At 36.5% G+C, this 12,219-nt stretch overlaps 2 protein-coding genes across 2 annotated transcripts; one reads left to right on the plus strand and one right to left on the minus strand.

Moving 5' to 3' along the window:
- Positions 1 to 791: 791 nt before the first annotated feature.
- Positions 792 to 3,662, plus strand: LOC112513815 (cytochrome b-c1 complex subunit 8-like). The gene is made up of 2 exons (XM_025120185.1): positions 792 to 1,086; positions 3,373 to 3,662. The coding sequence occupies exons 1-2, from the start codon at positions 917 to 919 to the stop codon at positions 3,419 to 3,421; spliced, it is 219 nt and encodes a 72-aa protein (XP_024975953.1). The 5' UTR covers positions 792 to 916; the 3' UTR covers positions 3,422 to 3,662.
- Positions 3,663 to 5,064: 1,402 nt separating this feature from the next.
- Positions 5,065 to 7,758, minus strand: LOC112512578 (60S ribosomal protein L10). The gene is made up of 4 exons (XM_025118619.1): positions 7,664 to 7,758; positions 6,381 to 6,882; positions 6,162 to 6,243; positions 5,065 to 5,313 (listed from the first exon to the last, which is right to left on the minus strand). The coding sequence occupies exons 1-4, from the start codon at positions 7,671 to 7,673 to the stop codon at positions 5,245 to 5,247; spliced, it is 663 nt and encodes a 220-aa protein (XP_024974387.1). The 5' UTR covers positions 7,674 to 7,758; the 3' UTR covers positions 5,065 to 5,244.
- Between the last annotated feature and the right edge of the window lie 4,461 nt (positions 7,759 to 12,219).

Here is a 12,219-nt window from a genome sequence, read left to right on the forward strand (position 1 = left end):
CCTTGGAAACCTAGTCGGTCAGTCCTGATCAAAAATCCTAGGACCAACAGTCTCGGTCCCATCGGGCTGGTTTCAAATCTAGTCCGAGTTCGACCTGATTTTAAAAAGAAAATATTTTTTACACAAAAATGTTATAAATGTAATACAATTAGTGATGGCCAAATCGGTCTGGAATCGCTGAAGGACCGGAACCGAGACCGACCAGGACCGGAAGACCGGAACCGGGACCGATAAGAACCGGTTGTGGGACCGCAGGGTTACATCTGGTTATAGATTGTTGGTTTTGTGGGACCGGTTAAGGCCAACCCCGAAATATATGTATAATAAATGTATTTATAATAAATTTTTGAAAGACAGTTAATTTTAATTATAATAAAACGTATTTTAAAGTGTATTTGAGTGACCCAGTTATAAATTTTATAATATATTAAAAATATATATCATTAAAAAAATTATTTTTTAATGGGCAGGACCGGTCGGGACCGGACTGGCTGCCAAGGACCGGTCGTGAAGAACCTTGACCATTTTCGACCGGAACCGGTTATGAAAAACTTGGGACCGGACCGGCCCAACCCAGGACCAGTTTTTGACCATCAGTACTCCAAATGAATCATAAATGTGTCGCAGTTGGTTCCGATCCAAACCGGGCCGGGTCCAATTTAACCATCTCTAATCGAGATTGATACTTTTCTAAAAGGTGGGCCGACCCGAGACGTTGAAAGCTAAGAGGCTATGAAGCTCAATAGCCCAATAACGGAAGCCCAATTAGATTAAGATCCCCAATTTTTTTTAATCAAAAATCATTTCTTCCGATACGAATTCTTGCTTTCGATCTATCTTGTTTCTTACCATCTCCGGTTTCAAACCCTAATTTGCAGATTCTTGTTTTGATCTCATCAGATCGGAGCATCTTTAGATGGGGAAGATTCCGGTAAAGATTAAGTCTGTTGTGTACGCCCTATCGCCGTTTCAGCAGAAGGTGATGCCTGGTCTCTGGAAGGATTTCACCAGTAAGGTTACTCACAAGTTCACCGATAACTGGCTTGGTGCCGTCCTCCTCGTCGGCCCTGTCGCTGGTGTTTACACGTAAGTATCAGTAGCGATGTCGATTTGATCAGTTCTAATCGATTTGTATTTATATGTTGATTTTTATGTATTTAAATAACCTAAATCTCTAAGTTATTAGCTTCGTCTGCGATTTGCTTTCTGCTTCTATATTGTAGTTTATGATAGCAAATTTGTTGTGAATCCGTATATCTCGTACGTTGTGTCTTCGGAATTGTACCTCTTTCCTTAGAATCAGGTTGAAATAGATTCGGTTAAACAATCTGCATCCCTAAATCTACGTGCGGGTGCGATTTTGCAATATGAGAAAAAAGAGGGAGCATTCCATGGAGGTAGCAACCCGAATAGTATTCCCTACCCAGTTTTTTCGATTTTTAACATAATTTCATTACCATAAATAGTATTAATTTAGATTATAAATATATATATATATTTCTTATCAGGCCGACCAATTGTTTTGCAGATAGTCCGTGGCCACAAGGAGGTTTTTATTCCTCCTTGAACCTGTGACCTGCTAGTACTTTTGATCAAACCAATTAGGCACCACCTTTGTGGTTAAATATTTTTATAAACAAACAAAACATATCCACCCATCACGGCCTTTGGTCCATACCAACGATCGATCTCCCTCTTTTTGATCTTTTTTTATTCTCCCTTTTTCGACATCTCTATACGTACTCCATTAAATTGTAGGAAGCAATTGGGGGATTCTGGACTTGCTATAGGATATATCTGTTTTAAACAGTTGTATAGCTGCATAACATAGTCATGAGACTGTTGGGAGTTGTGACAGAATATAAAGGGGGAAAAAGAGGATAATTTAAGAACAACTTGAAGAATTCTAGCTATAATTATGATTTGTATCTTATATTTTTTAGCAAGCTCCGTTTCTCGGGTTACTTTGTTACAACTGAATGAAGTTAGGGCCACTGGTTCTACAAGACTGCTGAATTTGTTTAGCTCAAAGTTATATGGTGACTTTGATTTGAAGCTGCTGTCTAAAACCCTTATTCTAATCTCAGAAGTTATCAATAAACCTTAAATATAAAGCTACGATACGAGGGTACTTTGGTATGTGTGTGTGTATGTGTACACGGGCGGTTCATATGAGAACCACAAAAAAAATTAACCGGAGAACCTGTACATTCATTGATGCATATACATAGTAGATATGTATTGATGAGTATAGAGTGAGTTTCAGGGGAAAACTCCCAAAAAAAATGAAAAACTGAGGATACCATATAACCATTCATTTGTACGGTATGCACATGTGCATACAAGTAATTGAAGATGTTTTCTGGTTTCTATGCACGTCTACATGTGCATAACGGACAAATGAATGTTCATCGGTTATCAATTATTTTTTGTGGTTTTCTCCTAAACTAGCCCAATGAATATATTTATTGACAGAATACATATTTTGATAGTACATATGTGTAGAGGCTCTCAGATTTTGTGGGTCTCACATGAACTTGAGCCTATATATTTCTTTTCAATGGCTGCCATGACTGAACCATAGACCAAGGGTGGACCGTAAGAAATGTTGGTAGCTAGAGTTTGGACCGGATGGCGGCATAGGCTACACTTTTTGTCCTTATGGACGTATCTCTTTGTGCATCTCTTCAAATTATTAGCTCAATTTTTGTGGATGTACGTTGCTTTTAGTTTGCTTTTCATATGATGTTGTGATTGCTTTCATCAATTAGCCCGATCTAATTCATGGCTTTTTCACCACCTTTTGGAATTGATCATCCACTTTTACAAAGCCTAAATAACATTGTCTAAAACTATATGGAGGTGATTTCTTGTTTTCTCTCCAACCCACTATAAGGTTTTTTTTTTTTTTTTTGATTAAACTGGATATCCAACCCGCTATGCGAGCCTACTAATCCCAAGGCGACCACCTGCTTTGCAGATAGCCCGGAGTCACCGCATTTGAACCTCTGTGGCCACAAGGGGATTTTTGTTCCTCCTTGGATTTGAACCTGGGACCTCCTCGTACTTTTGACCTTTGGAGCCAAACTCAAACCAATCAGGCACCACCCTTGTGGTACGGTTGTAGTTGGAGGCTTTTACGGCACATATAGTTGTTTTTTCTCAGTTACACCCTAAAACCTTGAACAATGATTTCACATGCATACCCCGCCTTCGCCTTCCCCTTCCCGTCCTATATAGTTGTGTTCCTTCTATCTGCCAAACGTACCCTATATGTCTGAGGGTAGTACTTGTATGCTCTCCTAAGAGATGGACTATTTTCTTTTCGATGTTCTGTCTAGCGGAAGTTGATGATGTGATTTACATTTGCAGATATGTTCAGCATTACCAGGAAAGAGAGAAATTGGAGCATAGGTATTAAGATTGGTGTCTCTTCACTCTTGAACATGAGAGAGATGAATTTGTATTCTTGATCATTAATAAGCTGGAGCTGTATCTGTTCAGCTCTTGAGACAACTTTCTTTTTGTCACCTCATGTTTTCTATTTCCCATTATTTGTCTCAACTGAAAAGAACCCACCCCTTTACCATTTTGAAATTACATTTTTCTTGCATTCGACATTCAATGTTATTTGTCGTGAAGAAAAATAGTTGTTCGCGTTATGATTCTATCATCCCTTGCTGAACGGGCCCAAATGTTGGTACATACAGCATTTGCGTTCTGATTATTTGCTTTTTCTATCTGTTTGCTTACGTTTTTGCACAAATCATTACAGAAATATTTGTTCTATTCTTTGGGGTATACGTTGCATCTCCTTTAGACTCTACTTTTGAGTGGGATATATAGGGTCAGGGTTTGTTTGTTAGCAGCTTAATGAGAACCACAACTCTTCGGTTAGTTATATAGTTTTGTTTGGTAGTGGCTTAATGATGTAGAAATTGGTTTGTTCAGTAAACTTTATGTAGAAAATCAAGTTTTTCCTAAACTTACTCTTTCCAAATTAAAAACACGCTCTTTTACCATTGAAATTACGTTTACTCTTTCACCGTATAGATTTTGAAACTACAATGAGAATACAAGTTTTCCTTGGCATAGTTTGTTTGCAAGGATTTTCTTTCATCCCAAACCCGAATTTGAATCTTGTTAGTGTCATTTTTTTAGTTTTTTATTTTTAATTTCAAATTTATTATGTTTCTTAAAAAAGATTGTACTAAAAGACTTGAACACAAAACCTCACATAGAAAAACATTGTATTATCCAACAGACTGATATGATTTTGTGAAAAATATCTCAATATCTATTTCTTATAGTCAAATTGTATCACCGTTTAGAAAAAATATGGGTCCGTCCCTGGAGCAAGGCATCTGATTCATTGGGTCGGACTGGGTTCAAGTCACATTAACCCATTCCAACCAAACAACTACGTTGTGAAGATTTTACAACTCCATTAAGTATCAAATGGTTTTTATCTTGGATTAGGTTATTCCAGATCGGGTCAGTCTGGTTTGTTTGAGCATTGCTACCCATAATCCCATTTGCAACAGGGTGAGGCAAATTGTGTTTGATTGTACCATTTTTTATTTCAAAAAATGCCTTTATCATAAAGCACAACACATGTTGTCCACAAGAAACTAAAGATAACAGTCATGATAATACCCAATGGTCCTTAAATGCATTAAGGCCTAGACTTCATTTGTGTTGGCCTAGACTTTCTTTGTGTCGGCTAGAGTTGCATCCCTATCATTAAGCATAAAAACCTTAAAGGGACGTTTGGTTCATAGATTGAAATTTGGTGGAATTGAAATTCATCAAAAGAATTTGCTTGTATTTAACCAGACGTTTGATTGGTAGGAATCGAAATGGAATCTCGCAAAAGAATTAGAGTCTGCATTGGTCAGGTGGGGGTGGCAACTATAACGACAATGGCGCAGGAGGGTTGCGGTCTGATTCTTTTAGCTACAGCTTAAATAAGCCAAAAGAATCAGACCGCAAGCAGCTAAAAGATCATCTATCGTCCACTAATTTAGCAGAAAACAAGAAAACTGCCTAAAGGGATCTCGCAAATAAATGAAATCAAAACAGTCATTCAATTTTAAAACACAATGCATTCTTTCAGTAAATTGCAGCAGCTCGAACATAAAGATGAAAGGAAATGCGACAAAAGTCATTCTAGTAAACAAGAAAAAGAGGGTATAAGTTTCCTGAACGAGATTCGGCTGGTTGTTTTTGATGAACAAAATGAACTTATGCAACAGCATCTAGAAACGCTCTTCCTGGCTGACGGTTTGCAAGAGGTCCATGGCATCCAAGAAGCTGCATTACAATTACCATTTGTCACCAACACAAGATGAATATAGCTTTTCAAAACTTAAAGAAGCTACAATCATAACCATTGCCTTAATTTGGATACTTTATACATCATGCAGCAGGTTTTTTTGAGAATCATAAATATTTTGAGAACCATCAAAACCAACCATTCATAATGAATATGATAGATATTATTGATGAATATCATGAATTATAAATTCTTGATGAATAATACTCATCATGAATTATAGATAGTTTTGTTACTAAAAGAAGTTTCCCAGTTACATCATTATCAGTTCTATCTATCAAACATGTTCAACATAATGAAGTTCAATGAATGAAATTAAAGAACAAAAAGGTGATCAAAAGAGTTTGCGTTCTAACAATCTACCCAAAAAAATGTTTAAGCTTTCTATCAACATATCTGACTGTTATCCACAGCCTTAAAAATTTCAAAACATATAACCCTTTTCAGGAAATCATCAGTAGTTACTTTTAAAGGTTATACTCGTGTAAAAGTGATCAAATATGAAATCCGTTCAAATCAATACCAACTGTAAATACAGAAGAAAAAGCATGCAACACTTTTCTTGTATTTCCAACTAATACGGGGCAATGGGTTCGTTTAAAGGGAATGGGTATAATAAGTAATCACTTACTACATTATATTGAACCAAATATTATTATTTGTTCCCATTCCCATTTCTTACCCCTCAATACACACAACCAAGCAACCCCTAATTGTGCTTTATGAACTAAATAAATGAAATGGCAAGATCTACCAAACACCTACTGAACAGTCCAATGAGCAAACAACAAGCATTTTGTGTTATTTGAAGAGAACAAAGTGATACCTTAGCATTAACTCCATCATTCATGATACGGTTCTCTGATTTCCACTGAAGATAGTCGGTACGACTGAATTTGGTGAATCCCCTGCAAAGACCATCATAATAACGATTACAAACAGTTTATCCAACTACAAACAAAAAGAAAAGCATCCCACACTGTTAATCAACAAAATAACATCAGAAAATATCAACTACTTCGTGACATCAAGATTAATATCATACCATTTCCTGCTGACAATAATCTTTTGACGGCCAGGGAACTTGAACTTAGCACGACGAAGTGCCTCCTGAGCATTCTGGCTGTTACCGTCTTTACAGCGGACTGATAGAAGTACTTGACCGATACTTACCCGAGCACATGTACCTTGTGGTTTACCAAAAGCACCTCTCATGCCTGTTTGGAGCCTATCAGCTCCAGCACACGACAACATCTTGTTGATACGAAGCACATGGAAAGGATGAACCCTAACCCTCAAGTGGAAAGCATCCTTTCCAGCAAACTTAGTCATGTACTTGTTGCATGCAATACGAGCTGCTTCAAGTGCCTCACTAGAGACATTCTCTTTTTCCCAACTGACCAAATGCACACAAAAGGGGAACTCATCAACTCCTTTCCTCTTCATTCCAACATCATAAATCCTGATCTTCGAATCAGGCACACCACGGCAGTATCGGGACTTTGGGTAAGGCTTGTTCTTAATCTGGCGGTAACACCTAGCAGGTCCTGAACCATATAATCAATAGTTACTTGCCATAGATCCACTTAGCACAATCTCATTAAAAGTACTTTAAAGGGGTGTTTGGGATTGCTTATTTGAAACAACTTGTGATTTTCTACAAAGGCACTTATCAACTTATTATAAGTCAGAAGGATTTAACTTCTTCAAAAACTCCTTATTACCGGTTTGGCACCGGTATAAGTTGATTATCCAAACAATCAAAAGTGCTTATTACCGATACTACACCAAAATATGTCAATAAGTTGTTTTTATAAGCAATCCCAAACACCCCACAACAACAAATTACATAAATCCGATCAACAGTTAGCTCTACCGATTTAATAAGCACCATCATCAAATGACGAAAAACAACAGAATTTGAGATCTAAAACAAATAGGCAAAATCTTCAAAATCCAAAACATTTACAGACAATATACTATTTAATTTCAACAATCAATGCCAAAACCTAATGGACTCACTAATCCACCTAAATATCCAAACAAATCATCACAAAACTTCAATTATCTGCCAAAGAGTACAAATCACCACTAGAAAGACCACATAGAACACCTTTCCAACAGTCTATAACCTACATAACCGATGAAATCCATTTCCAAAGTAAAATCCCTAAGTGACACGCATAGATAACAACAACAACCAACTTTTGCATATGATAAGAAGCTAAAATTCCTAACAACATAATTGCATATAGAATCAAACCAACAACAATTGAACGGTAGTGACAATTAGAACAAAAGGAAGATTGATCAAGAGCAGGAACTTACTTCTTCCCATTGCGAAAATCTGGTTGATTGCCGCTGCGCAAATGTTACACAAAAAACCCTAGATAATCGATTAAGAAATTATACTTATAGGGTGGGGGATATAAGCTCGGACGGAGGGTTTGGGTGGCGTAGGTGGATACGCGTGGGCTTCATGGGCCGACGTCGTTTACGAATTACGATTACGACTTTGCTTGTTCTAATAAGTCAATATTGGGCTTCTAGAAGTGGGCCCAAATTCAATGGCTTTGAATCGGTTAGAATCTTCTAGAAGATGGATTTATGGGTTTTTTTGAAATTGGTTTGTTTGAATATTTTGAGGTCAAATAAGTAATTGTGGATAACAAGATTAATAAGGAGGGTAATGGGTTATTTGGCAGTTGTTGAATGGTTTGGTGTAGAATGATTGAGTGGTCAGAATGATTAAGAGGCTTTCATGATATAGTGCAAAATAAAATATAATTGTTTGATGCGCTTAATGGTTAAGGGAGGTCCATGATACAAAATCATTCAGAGGGTTTTAGAACCATTAAGAGACGGACTTTTTTTTGCCAAACAAAATTTACCTCTTAATGATTCAGAGGTTGCCTCTTAATAGAACTATTAAGAGGTAAACAAACAACCCCTAAAATTCGAATGGTTTGAAACCTGAATTGAATTTAAGGTGTTTGTGTAAAACATGAATGTTTTGAAATCTGAAAATCCGAAACTCGATCTTTCTGGGGATTTGGGTCGGTTTGGGCTTGATTTTTGACCACTCGGTACGTTTGAAACCCGAAATATATATCATTTTTAAATATTATATGAATATATGTTTTTATCTAATTATCTTTTCTAATGTCTAAATCTTTAGCAATTTTCTTTAATTTCTAAATCTACTATCAGTTTCATTCTTTCAGATGATTGAATTCATCCTCAAAATCGATTGTGTGTGTATACACCTTAACTCTCTTTCTCACACGATCATTCGTCTATATAGGGTTAGGTTTCGGTGAGAAGCGTAAGAATAGATCTTCATCACTTGAACAATCCTAACTGAATATCAACAATAATGAGATGCACCAGATCAATTCCCTCGTAAATGCACAATTTATTGGTGGGTATGAATTAAAAAGTGATCAAGGATTCATATCTCTTTTTATGTTTCTCACTATAACTTCTCTTATCACACGATCATTCAACCCTCTCTCTCTCTCTCTCTCTCTCTCTATATATATATATATATATATATACACACTGTATATATTTATGGATATAACTATGCCCGAACTCGAAGCAACCAAAATTCGGGACTTGGTTTTTATATTTAAATTCCAATATGATTTTAATTTGCCCACCCGAACCCGCGCCGATGCACACCCCTATGTATTTATACAAAACACGAGGTAAAAGATTACTTCTAGTTGCTATTAGTAATTTTATAGACAGTTATTCATTTATTGAAATATATCTGACTTTGTCACTAAAGTTGGGTTATATTGAACGTAACGGTCTATATAGTGAACTCATATAGGCATCCTGGGTATAACTGGATTATTTGGGGTGGGTCGGTTTTCTTCAATAGCTATCGTTTGATGCTACTATATAGTTGGTATTCCAAAATAAATCTCCATGATAAAAAAGACACAGTTTCAAAATACGTAACTACTACAATTTTTTAATTAACTAACTAATAAATTTACGCACGGTAATAATACGAGTAGTGAATTACTCTACTTCTTGATTAATGATGTAAATGAAAAGTAAACGTAAGGAGCTATCGTAGATATTACCCTTTCACCATAAGAGTTTACAAACAAACACATATGCTTAGTACCATTCTTGATACTGAGATATATCATAATATCATAGAACGTGAGAAGCCGATGATGATCATCTAGTTCTGAAAGAAATCATCTTTTTCGTTCTCGTTAGGTTTAAGTTTGACAAAAGTGACATTCTACAACGAGCAATTTATTTATTTTCAAACGACCCATTTATCAAAATTCCATCGTCGTTAGAAGTATGAGGGGCTGTTTGTTTCCTCTTAACGGTGATATTAAGAGGGAGCCTCTTAATCGATAAGAGGCAGGAGCTGTTTAGCAAAAAAAGAGCCTCTTAATGGTTACAAAAACCTCTTAATGATTTTGTGTTTAGGGCTTCACTAAATGATTCAGTTTTCACTTGTTCCAACTTTACCCTTCCCACCCCTCTCTTCCAGCCGCTCTCTTCACGAGTTCACGTCGCCTTCCACAGCTTCCACAGTCGCCTTCCACAGCTTCCACGGTCGCCTCCACCGTCTCCATCTCCATCTTCGTCGCCGGTAGTCTCCGTCGTCGGGTGTTGCCTCCACCATCTCTGCATCTCTCTATCTTTTGTCTCACAACAATCAGGTATTTCCCTAGATCGATCTCCTCTTAAAGTTCCCTTTGTCAAATTTTACGATTGTGATTTATGCTTAGGTAGTGGTTGTGTATGTGTGTGATTTATGTCAAGCATTTGTGTAGATACAATATGTTAGGAAATGAACCCCTAGATCACCATATGCAGTGGTTGTTTTACAACTTCGATTTCGTTACTTTTGTTACGCTTATTCTAAATTACGTGATATGGTTTCACATTTGAATTGGATTAGGCGACCACTTCTTCTCCTGCTAATAATCTGGGTATAAAGAAACCCCCAGTTTATTTTTAAACGCCTTAAGTAAAAAAAAAATAAATACAAAGCATATAAATGTTTATTCCAAACCATCTGAGCATTTCACTGCCACTTGAACAAAACCATAGGCAGTGGCTGTTTTGCCACTTGAACACAACCATAGGCAGTGGCTGTTTTGCCACTTGATAATAGAGTTTAGTACTAATAGAGTTTGCAATGGCACTTGAACACAACCATAGGCAGTGGCACTGCCACTTAAACACAACCATAGGCAGTGGCTGTTTTGCCACTTGATAATAGAGTTTGCAATGGCACTTGAACACAACCATAGGCAGTGGCACTGCCACTTGAACACAACCATAGACGGTGGCACTGCCACTTGAACACAGCCATAGACGGTGGCACTGCCACTTGAACACAACCATGAACACTAATAGGCTTTAGTACTAATAGAGTTTGCAATTATGGAATAATCCCCTTCAGGATTTCCTTGTATTCCATTTCAATATGTAGGGAGTTACAGATATACACGAGCTAATTTAAGAAAAGATATACATACAAAGAAAACATATCAGAATCACATCAAAGTAAAGCATGTACAATATTATCGGTTAAGAGGTACAACAAATGGAAAGATCACCAATATGCCAAATTTTCTTATGAAATTTGTGTGATTGTGCTCAAGCTGTACGCATTAATTAAGGAGACATCAATTATGAATAGGTTTCTTGATCACTTGCAATGTGAGAACTAGTAAGCCATTATTGTTGGCCAACTGGAGGACTGCTACTATGTTTTTGTATCTGCTTTTGTATTAGCCTCTGAACTAAAATATGCAGAAACTGATATTATTTTCTACCCACATGACACCCTCAACTCAAAAACCGGAGGGCCAACCACAACTCAAGAGTGTTCTTCTCGCCCTCCGGTACAAAGCAAAAGGCGGAAAGCTAAAGAAACATGTGCTTCAAAAAAAGTGGAAGTTGAAGAAACTATTTTGAAGGTTATGAATGTTATACTAGAGAAGCATGGAGCATCAAAAGATGATATTGATGATTGCTTGAAGAAGCTAGAGGGATATGGATTGGGTGCACCGTTGCATGGTGTAGCACTATTTGTTTTAGCTTAAAGCGCCGACTATAGGAAAACGTGGATGCGTTTAGAACCGGTGAATTATGAGAATTGGATTAGACTTACGGCACACAAGTATGGACTACTTAAGTTGGTAGGTTTGATTACACTTTGTTTTTTAGAGGATTTGTGTTTCGATTAAACTTCGTGTTATTGATTCGAACATATATTTTGCAACATATTTTGGATTTATGTTTATTTTTGGATTGGAACATGTTTTTTAATGATCATTGAAAATGGTATGCTTATGTGGTTTTCTTGTTCGATATATGTGTTTCTCATATGTTTGCAATATATGTTGGAATTTGATCATTATGTTTTTGTTTATTCCTGAATTTGAAAAATTATGTTTGTTTGGACTAATATGAAATCTTGTTTTGAATTAATAATATTACGTTTGTTTGGATTAATATGAAATATGTAGTTATATTTGCAAAATAATTGTTTTATTCAGATATCTGTCAAACAACTATATTTCATTTAGTACTAAATCATACAAAGGGTTAAAATGGTAATTTGTTGTCATTTAGAGAACAGTTACCAAACAATATTATTTTATTTAGCACCTAACCATTCTAGTCCTCTAAATCATTCTGATCACTTAACCATTTTGCACGAAACCATTCAGCAACCGACAAACAACCCCTAACACATGATATGTTGGATAATGAGTCAGCCAGGGGAAAAATGGTGGGGGAATGAACCCCCGTTAGAAAGAAAAAAAAGAATTCTTAATTACTTAGGTTAAAAACAATTTTTTATCCAATCTTCTACCAGCCCCCACCCCCAC

This window comes from Cynara cardunculus (assembly GCF_001531365.2).
Source record: "Cynara cardunculus var. scolymus isolate 2C chromosome LG 5, CcrdV1, whole genome shotgun sequence".
In the NCBI taxonomy this organism is placed as follows: Eukaryota; Viridiplantae; Streptophyta; class Magnoliopsida; order Asterales; family Asteraceae; genus Cynara; species Cynara cardunculus.

Excerpts from the sequence above, each read along its gene's own strand:
- LOC112513815 (XM_025120185.1), top strand. The coding sequence starts at position 917 with ATGGGGAAGATTCCGGTAAAGATTAAGTCTGTTGTGTACGCCCTATCG. Across the intron at positions 1,087-3,372 it reads CCTGTCGCTGGTGTTTACAC|ATATGTTCAGCATTACCAGG; the intron begins GTAAGTATCAGT and ends TTACATTTGCAG.
- LOC112512578 (XM_025118619.1), bottom strand. Across the intron at positions 6,244-6,380 it reads ATTATTGTCAGCAGGAAATG|GGGATTCACCAAATTCAGTC; the intron begins GTATGATATTAA and ends TGGTCTTTGCAG. Across the intron at positions 5,314-6,161 it reads ATGATGGAGTTAATGCTAAG|CTTCTTGGATGCCATGGACC; the intron begins GTATCACTTTGT and ends ATTGTAATGCAG.